Source organism: Myxocyprinus asiaticus, chromosome 28 (genome assembly GCF_019703515.2).
Source record: "Myxocyprinus asiaticus isolate MX2 ecotype Aquarium Trade chromosome 28, UBuf_Myxa_2, whole genome shotgun sequence".
Classification (NCBI taxonomy): Eukaryota; Metazoa; Chordata; class Actinopteri; order Cypriniformes; family Catostomidae; genus Myxocyprinus; species Myxocyprinus asiaticus.
In genome coordinates this window covers 5,876,410-5,898,585 of record NC_059371.1, presented here as the reverse complement: position 1 = coordinate 5,898,585, position 22,176 = coordinate 5,876,410, and the positions used below count along the sequence as shown (strand labels likewise).

Below are 22,176 nucleotides of genomic sequence, written 5' to 3'. Positions count from 1 at the left end.
AAAATAAAAAATAAAACATATGCATGGATGAATTGTTTACAATAAGAATAACATGCATTTAGAAAATAGTTGGGGTGTATTTTCATTTCATGCCGACTTTAACAGACCAATTTCAGAAGTAGAACTTTTGACCTCGTTGCCGAATTCACAGTGATCAGTCTAGACTTCATTAATTGAAGATGCCAATTGCTGTGATATTTAGTTATGTATGCAAATAAATGTATACATATTTAAGTGTAACTTAAGTGTAAATAAATATTTTATAATTTAAACGATATAACTATAATTTTTACATAAATTGAGTTTTGATTATTCAATTAATAACTGTACATGTATGAATAAAAATGATATATTATTAACTAATATGTTGTCACAATGATTATATTATTAATAATAGATATTATCTAGAGGCTGTTTTTGACATGTTTTCTTGGGAAAAAAAAGAGAGGAAAACTCAAGATGACTTGTTTTGTTAAGCCACTCCAGTTAAAACATGGGAGCAACATAAGAAGTTTGTGTCTGCGTGTAAGCAGCTTAGAAGGAACACTGATATCACACCACTTAAATCAAAGTCCTTTTAGAAGAAGTTGCACTAGAAAATATCTAATAAAAAATGATGGTGCCTTATATAACAGCTTTCTAAGTATAACACATAAAGAGTATGTCTCTATAACACACAAAGAATGTCTAACAGCTGATTTGTCGTCACTTGTCCTGAACGTTTAACATCATTTTCAGAACACATACTGAGAAGTACATGTGATAAGAAACAAAACAAACTGAAAACTAGAGCATCTTTACAATCATTTACTCACAACGCAAAGCTATAAAGGGATGATAGTAAGTTCAGCAAACTTGCATCTTGAAGGAAACACAAGGGTTTAAATTGCATTTTAAATTTAATGTGTAAACATAGGGCCTATATATTTGTACATATATATATATATATATATATATATATATATATATATATATATATACACACACACACACATGCATATGCACACACACACACATGCATATGCACAAAGACAGTATATCTTGAAATACAAAATAGAACCAATGTGCTTGTGACGAGGAGGATCGGGGCCGGGCCGTTAGGATGGATGCCTGGCCCTATGTTACCGCAAACAGCCGGGAGAGAGATAAAGAGGAGCCGGAGACGCCAGTTTGGGAGAGAGAGGGAGATGCACACAGCCACTAAATGTGTGCATTCTGCCTGTTGGACTGAAAAGTCAACAGAATGAGAGAGCACATGGAGCTGTGTGTGCGTTATGGTATTGTTATGCTGAAAAGCAGTTTTATGTTGTGTTGAATTATAAGTATTTTGGTTGTAAACTCGGTTCCCGCTTCCTCCTTTACGATGAGCAAGAGAACTGTCTGCCACAGCGCACATTTTAAATATTTATTTAGATAATATCTTACATCTCTGAGTGATATTTGTAATGTCTGTTATTAGATATAAAACAAAGGTGTCCTTTATTAAAAATCTATAAATATTTTCATGAAATTAAATAGTTTTTCTACAAGGAAATCTCAAAAAGCTACAGTAGAAATGAGCAGACATTTAGAAATTCATAAATTTTATGTTCAGATATCTACAAACATATACACTTTTAAATAGTTCCACATGACATTCAACATTTTTGTGCATTTTTGCTGTAAAGAATGCGCAAAACATTATTACCCTGTTGAAAAAAAAAACAATTTAAACCTGCCTAAAGTGGTTAGGTGGTCTTAGCTGGTCTCCCAGCCTGGTCAAAATAGTCACAAAACTCTACACAGCGCAAGCTGATAGGTTTTCTGAATATGTAATCTGTTAGCCCAGTGCTTCTCAATCTGGTCCTGTAGTCCCCCCAACACTGCACATTTTATATGTCGCCCCTTTTCTGACATACCCAATTTAAGTCTTGGAGTCGCCACTAATGAGTAGAATCAGGTGTGTTTGATTAAGGAGACATCCAAAATATGTAGTGTTGGGGGGCCTCCAGCACAAGTTTGAGAATCACTGTGTTAGCCAATCGACTCGCATATTTCATGGCCCAGTATGATAGGTCCTTTGATATGTAATCTGTTAGCCAATCAACTAGGCTCCTCTCTCTTTGTCTAGCATTTAAGTAGCCTCATTTATTTGCAGATAGCTGGTCACAGCAACATTTTATGAGAGTTTTCTCTCTGAAACCCTCCTCCTCCCCAGCACCACTTGTTTAAATCTGCTCAAAGGAGATTGAATGTGTCTAATTGCGCAGCAGCAGCAGCATATCTGTGTGTGTTCTAGCAGTAGCAAGTTTTTGTACTTCTCTGGAGCAGCAGTGTAAGCAACTAGTCCGCCAAGATCAAACCTTCCAATTTGTTATATGCATTATAATACAAAAACATAATAATAATAAATAAATATATATTTGAGAGTTGTCTTGACTGAACTGGTGTAGTCTTCCAGCAAAGCCAATCTGGTGTTTGCCTAAAACCAGTAAAAATCCTGTCCATTTTAGCTGGGTTGGGAGATCAGCTTACCACCTTAGGCTAACCTACCGCCCTAATTACAAACATTTCAAAATATAAGCAAATTTCTGCCACAAACACTGAACAATTATAAAAGTTTAAAAGCACCAGCACAACTGACTTATAGTGATAAACACTATGTGAGTACAAGCCAGGCCCCACAACATCACTGCCTGATCTCGCTGATGCTCTTGTGTCTAAATGGGAGCAAATGCAAGAAGCCATGTCCCAACATCAATTCGAAAGCTTTCCCAGAATAGTGGAATCTGTTATGACAGCAAAGACAAGCCTAACTCCCTATTATTGGCCATGGTTTTGAAAATAATTCTTAACAAGCACATAGTGGTGTAGTATTTGTGTGTCCTCAAACATTTAGCAACATAGTCTAGCAGTTTCCACTTATACTGTAATTAAATAATCCAGTCTATCTATTTCCTAAATGCTAATTCTCATTTTACCACGATACTCTAGAAATTCTGCTTAAACCCGCAAAGCGCCTTTCTGTGTGATCACTTGTAGCATGTTATTAGAAACACATAATGTATTACATTAATAAAAACAGTCCATTACACATTATAAATGTGTCGCTTTCGCCTGGTCATTCTCATCTTCTATAGTGAGTGCTGGATTGTCGAACATCTCTAAACTTCTAAGCTTCTTATTTGTCTCCTCTTCATCATCTTCTTCCTTCTTGCAACACTTGCAGCAGCAACAACAGCGCATTCTGCAGAAGGTCATTGCCGCAGTAACCTGTCTGTCCCAAGGTTTGAGGGAGTGCAGCGGTTTGGGCAGGAAGTTCCAGCTGCGGAGGACAGAGGGCAAGAATCTCGGGCAGCGCTTCTGCATGATGTTCACCACTATCACAAAAACCAGGAAGACCACCACAGGCACCCCGACCCCCACCAACACCTGCCAGCCCGCGATGGACAAGCCCAGAACCAAAAGTGGCAGGAGGAAGAAGCACAAGAAGAGGTAAAGCGCCGCAAACCAGCGGTATTTGGCTGTGCGGTTACCCAGAGCTTTGGCCAATCGGATAGGGATGCGGGTGAAGGGGATGGGGTACCACAGTAAAATACCACAGATGTTGAAGAAGAAATGACAGAGAGAAATCTGGAAAAACAGATAAAAATTTTATCATTAGTAATTATATCCCATATCCATATCCAGAGTCATAAAGTTGATAATACAGAGCCAAAGTAGAGAATTCTGTCATCAAGCCTCAAAAACAAAAACAAAAAAGCACCATGAAAGTATTCCATGCAACTTGTGCATCTTTTGATACTACACAACAGTAATTGTGTGAGAAATAGACCAAAATTTAAAGGGACTGAAATTTATTTTCAATCTACAATGTATTGCGAAACATACAGCGTAACCAGTGTAGCCCAATTTCCGAGTGAATGACTCTTGAATCAGCTCTTTTGAATCTACACCGCAAAACATACAGCGTGACCAGTCTAGTCTGACTACTGAACAAATGACTCTGATGAGTCAGTTCTTTTGAATCAGTAGTGCGAAACAAACAGCACGATTTTTTTTTAATTGTTGTCCAATTCCCGAACAAATGACTCCTATGAAATAGTTGTTTTGAGTCTACGGCACGAAACATAGAGCGTGAACAGAGTAGATCGATTTCTGGACGAATTACTCTTATGAGCCAGTACTTCTGAATCAGTAGTGCGAAACATATAGCGTGATAAGTGTAGTCTGACTCCCAAACAAATGACTCTTATGAGCCGGTTCTTTTGAATCTACAGCGTAAAACATACAGCAGGACCAGTGTAGTCCAATTCCTAAACAAATGACTCATATGAGCCGGTTCTTTTGAATCTACAGTGTAAAACATACAGTGTGACCAGTGTAGTACGATTCCTAAACAAATTACTCTTATGAGCTGGTTCTTTTGAATCTACAGCACGAAACAAACAGCGCAACCAGTGAAGTCTGCTTTCCAGACTAATTACTTTTATGAGATGGTTCTTTTGAATCTACAGCGTAAAACATAGTGTGACCAATGTAGTCTGACTGCTGAACATATGACTCTTATGAACCAGTTCTCCACAGCATAAAACATACAGCAGGACCAGTGTAGTCCGATTACGAAACAAATTACTCTTATGAGCCGGTTCTTTTGAATCTACAGTGCTAAAAATATAGTGTATCTTACGAACTAATGATTCTTATCAGCCAGTTCTTGTAAGTGAATCAAAAACATTCTGAACCATAAGACATAATGAACAAACTCTAAACAAACAAGAATTTCTTGTGGTATGTGTACTTGAGGCTTGTGAGACTAATTGTATGGTCATTCATATGACATTAAGTAGACAAAGATACACTGTTGTTGTTAGAATAAGTGGTATTTTATAAAAAATTAATGAATGGAATAAATATCTTAATTAAAAAGTCTGTGTAAACACACCTTTTGCAAGAATTTGTTCTGGTAAAATCCTAAATGATCTCATCATTTGGCAACAATTTCATAAGAAGTGCATTTCTTAAAAATCGTATTAGGAAGGAACCAGAACCGGAATCGTTCAATTCCTTACAATTCCATCCCTAACTATTCATTTAAGATTGCTTCGGCTCAGTAACAAACCTGTAATGAGTTAGCCAGCGTTTCTCCTGGACTGGCCAAAGCAGCAAGAAGGGCAGTTGTTGTTGTACCAATGTTGGATCCCAGTGTAAGTGGATAAGCCCTCTCAATGCTAATTACGCCAATACCTGAACAGAAAGACACCACAAACAACAGTGTTAAGTCCAGTATTGAGTGTTTATTAAATCACATTAACCCAACTAAATGGTGATTAACGAAACTGGAAAAGATGCCTAATAAGCCAAGCCTAAAGTGTTCCAGCAAGTCAACCAATCAATGACCAATGTTCTAGAATATGTTCAACACGATTAACTAACCCCACCCGGAGCCGAAGTGGCCTACCAGCTCTAACCAGATTGGTTTCAGCCTACTGGCTGGTAGTCCAGGAGATCAACTATTTAAACCAATTTGGACCCGTTTCAACTAGCTAGAAACCATGTAAATCCCACTACCATCAGAAGCTGGTAGTTTCTGTACTGACCAACTAGTGGGGTGATGGCCGATGTGAAGACAGAGCTGCTCTGAACAATGAAGGTCATTCCGGCTCCAACAAGCATGGCCAGGTATCCCGTCACCCAGGCGAAGGGGAAGGGGAAATCTGCCCACAAATACAGCCATTTCAGAAAGATCATTAACAAAACCAATGCACTTAAACATTAACAGTAAAATACAGTAATAAAGGCACATAAACAATTACAAATATCAAAAATCAACTGGTGGATCATGACCCGATAATGTTCTGATAGGGTCAATGTTTAACGTGAATGCTAAAACACAACTATACTTATCAATCATGCATAGTAAGAAGATTTAAAAGGGAGGAGAAATGCTTCCCATATGTTTAATTGTTGATGTCACAGCACTTTGGCACAAATTTATCTGTCACTTGGTAATACTGTGAATACTTATCCAAAATTTGTCCCAGTGTGTGTTCCATGTGTTATCTTGTTCAGTCACACTTCTGTGTTGGGTCGCTATTTGATGTACAATATAAAATTGGGGTCCTTATCCTAAAAAAGTGGTAATGTGTTCTTTTTTTGTACTTGACCTAATCTATAAAAATAACTTTGGTTGGTTTAAGCTAAGTTAATGGGTTAATTTAGCTTAAATAACATTTTTGGCTTGACTTAAACCACTTAATTTAGATGTTATCTACTAGAGGAGGTAGACTGATATATTGGTTTTACTGATTAATTGGTGCTGACAGTTCAGTAGTTTTTTTCTGATTAATATTGGGATATTGGTTGCACAATAAAAAGCAACTGGGATTTTGCTAATTATTGACTCTTCTTGCCTCCATGTCTGTGTCCATCAAAGAATATATATATATATATATATATATATATATATATATATATATATATATATATATATATATATGTAGAGCCGAGGAGGGCGGGGCCGGGTTGGAATGAGACACACCCGGTCCCCAATCAGCCTGATGGGGCGCGCGAGGGATAAAGGCGGCCGGGGACGAGAGAGAGAATTACAGACAGCTGTGCTGTGTTTTTAGTTGTGTGTTTTTGGTTGGGTTTTTGTTTAATAAATTGTTATTTAAGTTGTCAAGCCGGTTCTCGCCTCCTCCTTTCCTCTAAACCCCCTTACACTGGTGCCGAAACCCGGGAGGAGGAGGGATTCCCGTCGCAGAGTCCTCGACACTGCCGTCCACCCAGGGGAGCGCCGCTGCCGTCCGACGGGGGACGGAGTAGCCCGACTACCCGGACGCGGGGAACGGCCGCCGTCCGCGAGGCGAGCGGGGACGGGACTCCCCGATTGCCTGGAGCGAGGGAGCCGCTGCCGGGGGTGGAGGAGTGCCCTGCCGTCCCCCGGGAACGCGGAGGGGTCGAGAGAAGACCGCCGTCCGCGGGGGGAGGAGGCGAGAACCGGCTTGACAACTTAAATAACAATTTATTAAACAAAAACCCAACCAAAAACACACAACTAAAAACACAGCACAGCTGTCTGTAATTCTCTCTCTCTCGAACTGTCGTCCCCGGCCGCCTTTATCCCTCGCGCGCCCCATCAGGCTGATTGGGGACCGGGTGTGTCTCATTCCAACCCGGCCCCGCCCTCCTCGGCTCTACATATATATATATATATATATTAATATTCTATGAATCGATTTTATAAACTGTCAGCCAATTAATCAATTATCTGCCTTTATTTACCATCTTAGTAATCGGTATCGGCACAATCCAATATCGGTCGACCTCTATTATCTACCACATAAAGCAAATCTTTTTAGGATATCTGAAAAAACATGTTTTACAGTGTACACTTAAAAAATGCTTACCTAAAAAATGTGATTCATGTGGTAACATCTAAATTAACTGGTTCGATTCAAGTCAACTGTTATTTTACATCATTGAATCAACTATTAGGTTACACCAACGGAACCAGTTTAAAGGGATAGATCAGGTAGAAATAGCTCCTTAAGGTAACAATTGCAGGTTATCAAAACCAGAAAAACTCGCACATTCACTTACTGCTCCAACAATGGTTGCTCTTTTGTTGGAGCAGTAAGTGTGCAAGTTTTTCTGTTTTTGATAGTATCTTTTTTTTTTACTCTGCACCTTCCAAAGTTTGTTTTTGTGTGCGTGTGTTCTTACAAACATTGTGAACAATTGCAGGTTACCACTTTTTACAGTGTAAGCAAAACCACAGCTGAGAACCACTCTACCCTAAAAAGTAGAGGTAGACCAATATATCATTTTTACCGATAAATCGGTGCCGATAGTTGCTTTTTAGAACTGTCGTTATCGGCAAAAATATATGGCAATAGTTTCTTTCAAAATAAGAGTCCCCAGTGTGTTTCAGACTTGTTTATACTTATAAGTCCTGCATTATGCACCAAATCTTCATTTTTTTTTTTTTCTGGTTATTTTTGGGATTATGGTTGAACAATAAACTGCATCTGGGATTTTATTCATTTAGGACTCTGTGTCTGTGCCTGTCATAGTAAGGAAAAAATAAAAATAAAAATTGACATTCTATAAATCCATTTTAAAAACTATCGGCCTTTCCCACCATCTTAGTTATCGGTATCCCCAAAATCCACTATCGGTCGACCTCTACTAAAAAGGCAAACCGCATTTAGTTTCTACGCCAACTCTGAAGTGTTTTTTGATTATCCAGCCAAATGTGTTGTACATACCCAAAGCAATGGCCAATTTCCTAATTTCAATGGCCAAACCCTTTTGTAACAGGACAGATCATAGCCTAAGAGACCTGAATTCAGTCATAAGTTAACTCACTTTTGACAAAATGTGTAAATACTGCATTTTGCCTTTGCACGGCATCACTCATATAAACTATCACTGTATCAAGTGATGCTTGTGTGAAAAAAAAGTACTGACTCATAAGAGTAATTCGTCCAGAAATCAGACTACACTGTTCAAGTTCCCTGCAACCCATTAGCGAATATTTGCCATCTGTTAGTATGTACCTGAGTATACTGTGAAACCAACAGAACGTGCACAGACACACACACACACACCTGTGGCCCTCAGACACACTCAGACTCATATAATGTTCCTGTTCAGCTCATCAGACAGCAGGACTGGATCGCCTGCGCTGACTATCATATGACAGGATACACGCTAACATGCTTCCAGTTAGTCGAGAAGCACGACTCCTACAAGAATGTGATAAAGTGGATTTCTGGGTCGGGATTGCCACATACATGTTTTTAGTGAGAGATCAAATATTTGCTACGATTGTCTTTGTCTTCATTACCTTGAAAAAGACGATTTTAGAAAAGAATTCAGTGCTGACACACCTTGTTTTCATATACTGAGCGCACATCAAAGGTTTATGTTAGCCGTTAGCAGCAAATCTTATCACCTGATGATTATTAACACGTCTCTGCTGTTGACTCACCTGTGTTGAGCACCTTTTTGATGACGACCGCCACCTGACCCTTTAGCATGGAGTTCAGCAACTTGACGATCAGAATGAGACAGGTACAGAGGGCCAGCAATGATAGAGCCAACAAAATCAAACCCACCGCTAGGTCAGGTAGATTAGCGTTCACAAATATATGAGTGCCTGAGGAGATAGAAGAGGATAACTCCATTTCAAATCTTAGTGTTATTTTAGGTACAACTTTAGCGGCCAGTGTCCCTGCTGCAACACCTTAATCCAACCTAATGTGGTTTGCTGGTCTTAGCTGGCCACCAGGCTAGTTCCCACTGGTCAGGTTGGTGTAGTTTGATTGTTTTAGAGAGGGTTTGCGCATTTACTCAGCTGATCAGACTGGGAATCCAGCTAAACACCAGCTTGGCCAGACTGGGAGACTGGCTAGACCACTTTAAACCTGCTAAACCATCTTAAGACTTGTTTAAAATGGTATTTTCAGCATGGGTATTGTACAACTAAAGTTCATGCTAGTTTTGACCAGAGGCAGACAAAATATCAATGTTACCGGTAAATCAGTGCTGATAGTTGCCTTTTTTACACTTTCGGTTATCTGCAAAAATGTATGTCGATAGGTTATTTTTCTAATTCCTCTGTGGTCAGCGTTGGAGGATTCTACAATTAGAACAACTTGGTCTACCCCCCCCCTCCCCAAAATGACCACAGGAGCACTGCAGTTATAAACAGGCAGGTTTTAGCTATGATATATTTCTATTCTATTCAATTTAGATTCCATTATATTTAAATGAGGCTGCAGGATGTGGTTCATAATTTTATATATTATATAGTTAATCAAAAAAATGTCTGTAACTTTCCAGTCCAGGAACTCAAGTGGCGCTAATTGAAGACCACAGTATCAGAATCCTCTTTCACAGTTGAATGATCAAATACTCTGACAAATCCACTGAACCAAGACTGGAATTTCAACATTGTATCTAAGCACTCAAGAGTTGACGTCCATGTTGATTTTAATCGACCAAATTAGAACCCAGAGCTAAAGCCCTCCTCCCAGATTGGCTGGGCCTCATTGTTCAAGTGCAATGGCCCCAGGTGCCCAAGGCTGCCATGAAGAAAAGCCCCATTGAAAAGTTAGAGAGGATGGAGGAGGTGTAAGGGGAAAGGTGAAGCTAATATCTCTCCCAGCACTCAAGAGAAGCCATTGTCCTCTTGGCAGTCGAAGGGAAACACGGTCGATGGCTTGGAGCTGAAATAAGTAAACTATGTAAGGAAGGAAGAGAGGCTTCAGCTTCTGTTGATCCAGGTATTGTGCAGGTTTCCCGCAAGAGCCAAGTCACACAAAGCACAAGCACTCACATTTTTGCAAGTTGATAGTTTCTGTCTGGTTCTGCTCAGTCCAGGTCACATTGCCCTCCACCCAGCAGAGAGCGTCAGGGGTGCAGTTTGCGATTCCAGGGACTGTGATATTCACAAGGTTCTGAAATGGGCGAAAAATACATCCTCAGACCCAAACCTCACACGACCCTGCTGAAAAATCCAGCTTAAGCTGGCTTGCTGGTCTTAGTTGTTTTCCCAGCTTGGTCAGGCTAGTCTGATTTGATATAGAATAAATTATGCTGTCTATAGACTATATTAGGTAACACTTTATTTTGATGGTCCCAAATAGATATTTAACTGACTATAAGTGACTTATCAACTGGCTTGCTATAGCTAGTAAACAGTGTTTCAACAAACATTCAGTAGACTTTCAGTAAGTAGCCTGTATATAGATCTCTATTAATGACCTACTTACATTTATCAACTGACTTTTTATAGCTAGTAAACAGTGTTTCAACAAACATTCAGTAGACTTTCAGTAGCCTGAATATGGATCTCTATTAATGACCTACTTACATTTATCAACTGACTTCTTATAGCTAGTAAACAGTGTTTCAACAAACATTCAGTAGACTTTCAGTAGCCTGAATATGGATCTCTATTAATGACCTACTTACATGTATCAACTGACTACTTATAGCTAGTAAACAATGTTTCAACAAACATTCAGTAGACTTTCAGTAGCCTGAATATGGATCTCTATTAATGACCTACTTACATGTATCAACTGACTTCTTATAGCTAGTAAACAGTGTTTCAACAAACATTCAGTAGACTTTCAGTAGCCTGTATATAGATCTCTATTAATGACCTTCTTACATTATTGTTGAGCACATCAGTTCATTAAAAGGTCATTAATAAAGATCTATATACAGGCTACTGAAAGTACTGAACACTGTTTACTAGCTATAGCAAGCCAGTTGATAAGTCACTTATAGTCAATTAAATATCTACTTGGGACCATCAAAATAAAGTGTTACCCTATATTATACTATGATTTGAGACGTCAGGAAAACAAGAAGCAGGTCATATAGACTGTGTTCCAAAACCTGTTGAGCTGCATTTAAACATTTTAAGACATCATAGGTGCGTTCCTGATGTTAAGGCTTTTCCAAAATGAAGCCTATTAAGATACCACATTTCAGCCTAATTCAATGGCAGCATCATAAGTATCCTTTGCGGAGAAGTCAATTCCAGAATAATGAAAAAATAATCGAAATATAAATGGACGATTTTACCCAGTATATGTGAGTAATATATGTTTTTAATCTAGTAACAGTTAATGTCAAACTCATTTAAAATCAGTTATCAGAAGTGCTATTTGTATGATACACAGATTTGCTGCCTATCAAGATCAATCTAAATCAGTCACTTATGAGGTTCAAATTCAGTTTGTATGCTGCCTTAAAAGACAGCTGCCTATATAGGCATTAGACAGGAAGGCAGCTCACTAGGTTTTCCTGTTAGAACAGTTGCAGCTGTTATCTATTAAGAGGAATTTAGATAAAATACTTACATATCTATATGTATCTATTTTGACCCTACGCTTCTCTTTTTGAAATTCCCATCAGTATGATAAATCCTATGTTCTCATGTTTTAACAGCCTCATCAGGTGACTGATGGGAATTATTACGTGGACTTCCAGACTCATTAACTCATTTTCACATTTCTCACCGTCACTTTTTCCGTTTTGCACCAGATCTTAATCAAACTTTTGTTGCGGGCGGCGGGGTCACCAGTCGCAATGCCACTGATAACAGAGCTGTCGAGCTGAAAAAAAGTTAAAAACAGTGTTTTAATAACAGTATCAGAATCAAATGACATGTAAAGTTGAGGTCATGTAACATGTGTAACTATACATTTCAATAGATGTGTGGTCACACCGTCACAGTTGTGTATATCGGCTATTTTACAACTGCTTTGAACATGAATTTTCCAGTCAGAAGTTTTGAGTCTTTTCTTTTTAACTCAAGTGTTACATAATGTGAAGCAACAGTATTGTACTGATGGCAAATTGATTGTTGAATAATAAATTAGGGGTAGACGAAATATCGGTTTCACCGATAAATTGTAAACTATCGATTATAAGCAAAAATCTATGCCAGTAGTTTTAATCGGGTGAATATAAGCATAAAATAAGAGTCCTGAAATAAGTGCATGTATTCCGGGCTTGTTTATAGTTAAAAGTCCTGCATTACGCAACAAATTTTCTTTCTTTTTTTAAGGCTTTTATCTGGATTTTGGTTGCACAATAAACTCAATTTGGACTCTTGTAGCCTCTATGTCTATGCCAATCATAGTTAGGAAAGACTAATATATATACGTATATATATATATATGTTTTACATTCTCTAAATCAATGTTAAAAACTATCGGCCAATTAATCAGTTATCTGACTTTTCCACCCCCTTAGTTATCTGTATCGGCAAAATTCCCTATCAGTCAAATTTAATTCACTAGAAATATCCAAAAATAAGTCTTACTACTAGGATATGTAATTTATAAAACATTTTTGGGTTGAGTTTCCTGCAAAAAAAAAAATATGTTGTGATATATACTCTAAGACTTTGGTCACAGCACCCTCCCCTAGCGCCTGGTTAAGATCACTGGTGGATAAGACAACTGACCAACAGCCTCACGTGTATATAACTCATGAGTAGTGACACTGAGCTCACCTGAATAATGTTCTTGGTGAGGGGTACAGTGATGACCTTCAGCAGATCTGGAGCGTCTGCGCCAGTTTGAATGTTAAAGGAATCGATGATGAGATCTGTGAGCCTGTAGAGGAACCCTGAGGCCACCTCGAGAGGCAACAACACCAGCACAGACAGCCAGTTAAAGAAGTCATGGACCGTGGCACCAGCAAATGCCCTGAGTTAGAGTAAATAACAAATGCAATTGTTGCTATAAGTAAAGCGTGAAAGCAAACAAAAGATGCATTTTTGGAACAGTGCAAAATAATTTGAAAAAGCTGTAAAACATGATTGTGTTTAGAAAGTGCTTGAAAAGGCAAATGTGCCGGTCTTTAAAACGAAACATTTTTTACATATTACATCATGTTATAATAGCATCTTTGTTTTAATGCATTTGACTTCATAATTACACTTTAGGTTTTTAAGTTATAAATTAGACTTCCTTGATTTTATGTTTTCAGTTTCAACTTGATTTTGATCTTTAGCACAAATTTGATTTTATTTAGAACTTGAAGGCAGCAATTAACTGCAACTTTTCAATTTTGCACTTTTTTTTTTTTTTTTTTGACAGAAAACCAACATGATCTCATGGGAAATCGACAAGCTGCTTCCGAATGTTCATGTATCCTGAAATCAACCCCATTCTGCTGAATAACTGACAATTTTTGCATCAGATTTAATGGATCCAACTTTCCCTATGGCGCAACTCATGGCTTGTTGCACAAGCAATCACTGATACACCAGTTCTGGTCCCATGGAAACCAGGAAGTAATTGTGTTCAAATAAACAATGGTGTGGCCAATTCGAAAACTGTATTTTCACTTTAAAATTATATTATTACACCACTGATGGTTAGATTAAGGGTTGGGGTTTGGGGGTAGAGTAAAAAAAATATGAATTCCTGTTGACTGTTTCACATCTCGTTTTTGGTGCCACGCTGTGGGCCTCTGCCAGCAATATGCAGCATCATTTTAAAGCAATAGTTTTTAGTTACAGATGCCATTGTAGAAATTCACTATTTACAGTTAGCCATGATTAAATTTAATCATTTACTCACCCTCACGCCATCCCAGATGTGTATGACTTTCTTTCTTCTGCTGAACTTATATGAAGATTTTTAGAAGAATATTTCAGCTCTGTAGGTCCATGCATGTGAATGGGTGCCAAAATTTTGAAGCTCCAAAATCCACATAAGGGCAACATAAAAGTACTCCAGATGACTCTGGTGATTAAGTCCATATCTTCTGAGGCGATATGATAGGTGTAAGTGAGAAAAAGATCAATATTTAAGCCCTTTTTCCTTTCACTTTCTCCTTCTGTATTTGGTGATTTACATTCTTCTTGTAAATAAATTTATTATATTGCCCCCTACTGGGCAAGGAGGAGAATTTATGGAAAAAAAAAAAAAAAAAACATTTTTTTTTATATTGATCTGTTTCTCACCAACACCTATCATATCATGGATTTACCCACTGGAATCATATGGATTACTTTTATGCTCCCTTTATATGGATTTTGGAGTTTCATCATTTTGGCACCCATTCACTTGCATTTTATAGACCTAGGGCTGAGATATTCTTCTAAAATCTTCATTTGTGTTCTGCAGAAGAAAGTCATATACATCTGGAATGCCAGGAGGCTGAGTAAATGATGAGAGAATTTTCATTTTTGGGTGAACTATCCCTTTAAGCTATTTGTATTCGGCTGGTCATGTGATGCTAACATGGCCACCCCCATGAGGGGACCCTCTCCATGTAGAATAAAACAGCTTTTATAAGGTCTTCATCTCACGTGAGTGCTCATGATTTTATACTTATGTGTCAAAATTACAATTCATTTCTTAGGGAGTGCAACATTTTTAAAGAGGGAAGAATAACTGAGTGCACATTTAATCTGTGTTTAGTGTATTGATTAAAATGATTTGCTTGGGTTGGGTTTACCTGCGGAACTCATTGCGGTCTCCTGCCTGCATCACAGCAACAATGGTGTTTGTCACAGAAGTTCCGATATTGGCGCCCATTATGATTGGCACCGCAGACTTCACCTCTAACACTACAAATCATAATGAAAAATATATCTCAATATTACACCTACTTTCCGTGTATAGTTAATTTTTTGAGCTCATATTGCATTGCAAAAAATGTTTTGTCATGTAACCTAAAAATATGCTAAATTAATTGGTTTTGTTCTAGTAACTAATATTATTTAAGGGTCAAATCAGGTCAAATTAACTACTTACAGTAACAACTGCACATTTCACCATTTACAGTATGGTTATCTATTTATTTTTTGCTACTTTGTTGCAATTTTTGCTACTGTACAACCTTGTTACATTATTAACTGCAACAGTGCTTATCATTAGGGGGAGATATCTGTATGAGCCGAGAAAGAGAGACTCACGTCCAGAGGACACCATGCTGACCACAATGGAAGAGGATGTGCTGGAGCTCTGAACCAGGACAGTGACCAGAACTCCAATGACCAGTCCAGCCACTGGGTTGGAAAGTACTGCATTATCCTGGAAGATATCACCAGCTGCCTTTCCTAGGCACAATGACAAAACACCCAAACTATGCTCACCTAGTCCAGCATATCTATTTTTGTTCACAGATAAGAAATATCTATTACATATTAACCCTGAAAAACTAGTGTGCAGTTAGACAGGCTGACATTTACTTTTTTCAGGTATTTGTTTATTCACCTTAAACTTTCTTTTCCATCTTTACTTGGTCTGTTTGACATAGCTTCTATATTGTTTTACAGTATCGGAGAGTATAGTTGATTGTTTTGATAGTTTTATAGTACAAATTCTAAGTATAGTTCAATAAAATACTGTAGTATAGTATAGTTCTCTACCATAGCTGTATAAAGCTGTAAAACATAGTATAGAACAGTTGCTCTGAAAGTTCTATAGAATTGCAAAGAACAGTAAAGTTGATGTTTTGAAAGTTATGCAGAATAATTTTATAGTATAAGTAAGGGATAATCCACGGCTAGGTGTGCATTAAACGATTTTAATGCACAACGTGGTTGCCTCTGCAAAGTGCATTAAAATGATTTAACGCACACCTAGCTGTGGATTATTCCGCTTATACCAAGGCCACTTGCCAGCATTGATTAGTTACAGCTGAAAGTTCTGGCCGTTCCAAATCAGACACAGACAAAGTGCGAAATATCACATTTATTTCGAATAATTAAATAAAAATGCTGTATTAAAAATAGGAAAAATGGACATGAGTTTTTTGGAGGCCACATACTCTGTAAAAACTTGTCCAGATATAATACTAGCCACATAATGTAGAAGGGTTGGCACTCCTAAGAACATGTCATATTTAATTTCTATTCTTTGTCATTTTCACATTAATGAGGAAAAACCGATGTTGTGGACTTGATATCTCTTGTAAAAGTGGCACTTCCAATACACGATGCGAGAAAAACCATCCAAAACGCTTTAAAACCTATAGACTTTAACCTCTGAGACATTGGTATGGTGTCCATTAAGGCTGCACGACTGATTGAATTAAGACTGAAATCGTGACACAGCCTTGTGTTATTACTTTACCACAAAATGCTGCGTTTCATAAAGCAGTCTTCATTCAGAGCTTCAGTCAGCCATGCGTGATCGAGCGGCACCCTCTAGCAGGTGTGCTGAGCAGCGCAGCAATATTAGATGATGTTTATCATATTATTATAATTCAAATCATCCGGAGGTAGTTTGAACAAGGGCATACAACTCTCACAGAGTAGGCGCTAGGCACATTAATGTAGAACGGTGAGTAAACTGACTGGAACTATCTGTGCAGTAAACAGTTTAAACGCACGCATTCCAGCCAATCAGAATACAGTATTCCAATAGACCATGGTATAATACAAAAGTGTAGTTCTATAATTCTAAAAGTTTTAAAATAGATAAACAGTGAAGAAAAGAATTTGCAAAGGTTAATGCCACCTCCTGAACTTAAATGTCACAGGAGAGCAAAGATCGGTCAAGATTTTTACTAATAATACATTCGATTTCAGTTTGTTTCTTACCAAACCTTGTTGTATGCTTTCAAAACAAGGCATGAGTCACATTGAAAAATGTATTAAGACTTCTGAATTTTTTGCATCCTTTATGAAGCTTGAAGAGGTGGTCACCCTCCACTGCCACTGTATGACATCACTAAGCAGAATTTTTTATTTTTTTATTTCTCCCTTTGTGTACCAAAACAAAGAAAGAAATTCATATTGGTTTAGAACAACACGAGGGTAAGTAAATAATGACTGAATTTAAATTTTTGGGTGAACTATCCCTTTAACCTTTAGGACGTGCCATTTATACTGTATATGATGCCTCCATATATATACAGTATATGCCCTAGTTGAGGAAAAGAAAACTTAAAAAAAATAAATAAATTTAAATAAAGAAGGAATGTGTAAAGGTTATTGTTTCCTTCTACCAGTTAAAAAGCATAGTGTAGTATAGAGTATAGTTTAGTAGGCTTTGTACCATGGTCTGTTCAAACACTGTTCGAGGTAGTTCTGGTCAGTTTTAAACACTGTTTGATATTAATGCACTGTTTGTAACCATAGCAACATAACATTACAGTGCAAGCAGAGTGAACAATAGCATCTGAAAACATTTCCTAACCACTTTCATCAGCATAGCTAATATAAAGGGTGAGAGAAGGAAATCCAGACCTAATAAATGCATCTTTCGCTGTCTGACAAAGCGATGCAAGACGTTTAATGTGTTGTGTATGTGTTGTGTTGCTGTGCTGAAGTGCCGCCTATAGCCACTATTGGCCCACCTGCGCTCACATCTCTGACTCAAACACTGAAGGAGAAGCGTTATTTGTTTGCGGTGAAGCGCTACATGCAAGGACAGATTGCGATTTCATTCAGTCAGTCGTGCAGTCTTGATGGATACCATACCGATGTCTCAGAGGTCAAAATCTGCAGGTTCCAGAGTGTTTTGAATGGTTTTCCCCTTATTTATACAGTAAGTGCTACTTTTACTGTCACTGTCACGTTTGTAACGTCAGTTTTTCCACATTAATGTGAAAACAACAATGAATACAAATTAAATCATATATTTTCTCTGGAGTGCCAACCCCTCTACATTCTGTGGATATGATTATTTGTGGATTGTGCATTTAAATTCACAGTTTTGACCAAGTATGCGGTCGCACTACTTTTTTTTTCTGTGTCTGATTTAGAACAGGTGGAACTGCAGATCTAACGGCCCTTAGATCAAATTAACCGTTATTTTTTGTTATTCCAGTCAAGATTTACGCTGCAAAAATCAATGACAGCTGTAACTAATCAACTCTGGCAAGTGACCATGATATAAGTGGGATAATCCAAGGCTAGGTGTGCGTTAAATGATTTTAAATGCACTTCTCTGATTCACGTGGGGTGGTGCTTCGCTTCCATGTCCTGCATTTAAAATCGTTTAACGCACACCTTGCCGTGGATCATCCCTTACATAGCATAGTCTATGCCCATTTTTGTTTCAATAGTTCTACAGTGTATAGTTTTTCATTTCTAAAGTTCGAAGAAAAAAAAACAGTTATAAAAAGAGAAAAAGACAAGAAAGAATGTGTGAAGGTTACTGTTGGAATATACTAGTTGAAACGAGGAGTACATTATAGTATATTAGCATATAGTATACTATAGCGATGTAAGGGAAGATGGGGGAATACGCCCCCCCTGGGGTAAGATGCTCCCCCCACCTTAACTTTTCCTCTTTACTATAACACCACTCTTTACCACTTTGTTATTTACCACTAAAACTCATCTCAACACATTATTGTATGGCTCTGCTCCTTTTAATCTTTACATTTTAATCTAAATGTCAACTTTTGTGAGGTTTATTCCATCAAACAGTTCTGAGGTTATCTGATCTAATTTTTTGACATTGGAAAATAGTGATCTGTGATTCTTTTATGTTGGATATTAAAAGTTTTATGTCTGTTAGTTAATTGGGAATGTGTGGTTACCATAATGCATTTAGATTTGTGGAGTAAAAAATATTGTCTTTATATTGAAGTGAAATGGTAAAAATAGACCCTTGCGGTAAGATCCCAGTAGCATGGTGCTTCTGATGTTATCATTAATTCAATAATTATTATCATTTATGGGTTTATTGTTAACTAATTCCATGAATTAGATGTACATTTCAAAAATCTTTACTAGCTTATAACTTAATCTCTAAATACAACTTAAACTTAAATATAAAATTATGTCACTATTTAAAAGTAAATGCACATTGTTTTTAAGGGGGGCCTCTTCCCTCATCTTCCCTTACACTAGGCGGTGTATGGGGAAAGCTCGGAGGATCATCAGAGACTCCAGCCACCCGAGCCATGGACTGCTCTCGCTGCTACCTTCAGGCAGATGATATCTCAACATCAGGTCCCGCACCAGCAGGCTGAGGGACAGCTTCTATCTGCAGGCCATCAGACTGTTGAACCCAAACTAATAACATAACCACTGCATAACCCCACCCCATCTTCCCGTGCATTGCACTTTATAAGTTACAGTATCAGTTACACTGACTGGTCTCAGACTGATCATATTACACAGACTGTATGTCTCATGTTCTGCTCCGCACAGACATACACTCCAGCATTGTACACTGCACTATCATCACTACTCTGTGTCCCTTGGCACTCCATTTGCACTGCTGTTTACTACATTGCTCATCCAGCACATGATCACCCTATCACGGTTGCTATTACGTGTTGTTTTATGCACACTACATATCTCAATATTCTATACATTCAGTATATTTTATATATTCAGATTTATAAATTAGTCCTCGTGCATATTGTATATTATCTGTACATTAGTACTATGTCTAAGTGTATATCTGTGTATATTGTATATGTAAATATTGTTCATTCTGTTACATGCGTCTATAGTGTGTGTGTTTTTTTCTGGTATTTGTCCACACTCTTTAGTTGGTGAGTATCCACTCAAGATGTTCACACCTGTACACTTGTGGATATGGTGTTGTGACAAAGGGATTTGATTTGATTTAGTAAAGTATGGTAAAGGCTCTAGCTGATGTTGTGATGTTTTATAGTTTAGTAGCCTATATTCATCTAGAGCTCTACAGTGTAATTCTACAATTATAATGCAAAAATAAAATAAACAACAACAACAACAAAAGTAAAAAGATCAATAAGAAGACTAAAGTAAAGAAACGGGCGCGAAAGTTTTTGTTACCTCCTACGAGTTGAAACGCGGAGCTCAGGACGTCCAGAGAGCAGACGAACAAGTAGAGCAGTCCCAGCAGAAGAACCAGCCGCACGATGGACGTCACAACCCGAAGAACTTTCCCCTTCGTGTCCAACTCTGTAGGAGAACATCAGAGACAAACAGTCTGAGGCGCGTGTTTGAGCTGAGTTCAGCTCGTGTCCTCTATTCCATTCCGTGTTTCTCGTACCTGACCATTTCACCCCGGTGTCCCGGAGCTCGGGCAGATCCCACGGGTCCACCTCCTGCGGTTCTGCTGGCTCTTCTTCAGCCGGAGAGATGCTGGAATAACAGGGCGGCTCGGGTTCGGCTGCATCTTTGACGCCTGTGTGAGTAAAGGCATGAGTCTGAGAGAAAGAAAGAAAGCAGGAGGAGGAGGAGGGAGCAAGGGGAAAGAGAAGTGCGCCTCAGCGTGGACGTGGATTTATATGGTACATTTACCGAGTTCCGGCGGCCGCGTGGCGGGAAGAATTCCGTTCTCAGACAGCGGGGCCATTACCTTCAGTCACACGAACACACAAAACAACATGTTATACTGTTGCCATTTCAAATTCAAAACTAACACTTTAAAAGAACACTTTAATACTACTACTAATACAAAAACGTTCGAAAATGGAACATTTGGCCGTTTAAAACAATGAGTGTATGAAGTACAAAGAACCCCTTTCTTTCTTTCTTTCTATCTTTTTTCTATATTACTTTCTATCTTTCTTTATATATTTTTTATTTCTTTCTATATTTCTTTCTATCTATCTTTCTGTCTATATTTCTTTCTATCTATCTTTCTGTCTATATTTCTTTCTATCTTTCCATCTTTCTACCTTTCTATCTTTTTTCTATCTTTATTTCTTTCTATCTTTCTTTCTAACTTTCTATCTTTTTTCTATCTTTATTTCTTTCTATCTTTCTTTCTAACTTTCTATCTTTCTTTCTTTATATATTTTTTATTTCTTTCTATCTATCTTTCTGTCTATATTTCTTTATTTCTTTCTATCTTTCCATCTTTCTACCTTTCTATCTTTTTTCTATCTTTCTATATTTCTTTCTAACTTTCTATCTTTCCATCTTTCTTTCTATCTTTTTTCTATCTTTCTTTCTACCTTTTTTCTACCTTTCTATAATTTTTCGGTCTTTCTCTCTATATTTCTTTTATCTATCTTTCATGCTGGTATACTCACAAATACTCAAGTGTAAAATGAGTGTTTACAAAAAATACTGACCAGTGATCAATCTGTCAGCAGACCCTTTATACGGCAATATCCCGCAATTTCCACCACAAGATAATGCAATAGTTTAATCATAGATATAAACCTGTGCACACCCAGACACTCATGATTTTATAGTCATCAACAATGAACACATCTTAAAACTGCTTTAGTAACAGCCCTAAAATGTGATTTTCATCTAAATTAAGTCTGAAAAAATATTTAAAATGACTGCAACAACCTGACTACATTACTTGGGTTACAGCTGTGAATGTCATTTTAAAGAGTACATCAGGTAGAATTAACTCCTTAACAACTGCACATTTTCACTTTTTACAGTGTATGAAAGAAAGAAAGAAAGAAAGAAAGAAAGAAAGAAAGAAAGTGAGCTACTGGAAGGAAAGCGTAAAAAAAACTCAAGATCCCCAAATCTTTTTATGGAGAGATCCTATAAATAATTCAAGTTAAAATGCTTATAAATAGTCAAGTAATATCAAGTATTCTTTACCAAAGTAAGCAGAGTTTCTTGGAATATGATTTCCCCACTGTCTTGTGAGTGTAGTTCTGAGTCCAGTGTATCTCTACCTGTAGAGGAGGGACAGGTGTCTAATATACACCTGTAGCAGGAGAGATCTGTGCGTGTCACTGCTCTAAAGTCCGGAGCGGGTGGTGCTATAGTTCACCTCA

The 22,176-nt window shown here is 37.7% G+C and overlaps 1 protein-coding gene across 2 annotated transcripts; it reads right to left on the bottom strand.

Annotated features, from left to right (window-relative positions):
* Nucleotides 1-1,566: 1,566 nt before the first annotated feature.
* On the bottom strand, nt 1,567-22,080 carry slc34a2b (solute carrier family 34 member 2b). Of its 2 annotated transcripts, none has more exons than XM_051659803.1 (13): nt 21,998-22,080; nt 20,726-20,783; nt 20,475-20,609; nt 20,255-20,383; nt 15,443-15,586; nt 14,983-15,094; nt 13,025-13,220; nt 12,024-12,119; nt 10,328-10,448; nt 8,978-9,145; nt 5,580-5,696; nt 5,102-5,226; nt 1,567-3,612 (listed from the first exon to the last, which is right to left on the bottom strand). In XM_051659803.1, exons 2-13 carry the CDS (start codon nt 20,778-20,780, stop codon nt 3,076-3,078), a joined length of 1,935 nt encoding a protein of 644 aa, XP_051515763.1. In that variant the 5' UTR covers nt 20,781-20,783; nt 21,998-22,080; the 3' UTR covers nt 1,567-3,075. The 2 variants fall into 2 exon arrangements, with proteins under 2 accessions (XP_051515763.1, XP_051515764.1); XM_051659804.1 differs by lacking the exon at nt 21,998-22,080 and adding an exon at nt 21,505-21,684.
* Between the last annotated feature and the right edge of the window lie 96 nt (nt 22,081-22,176).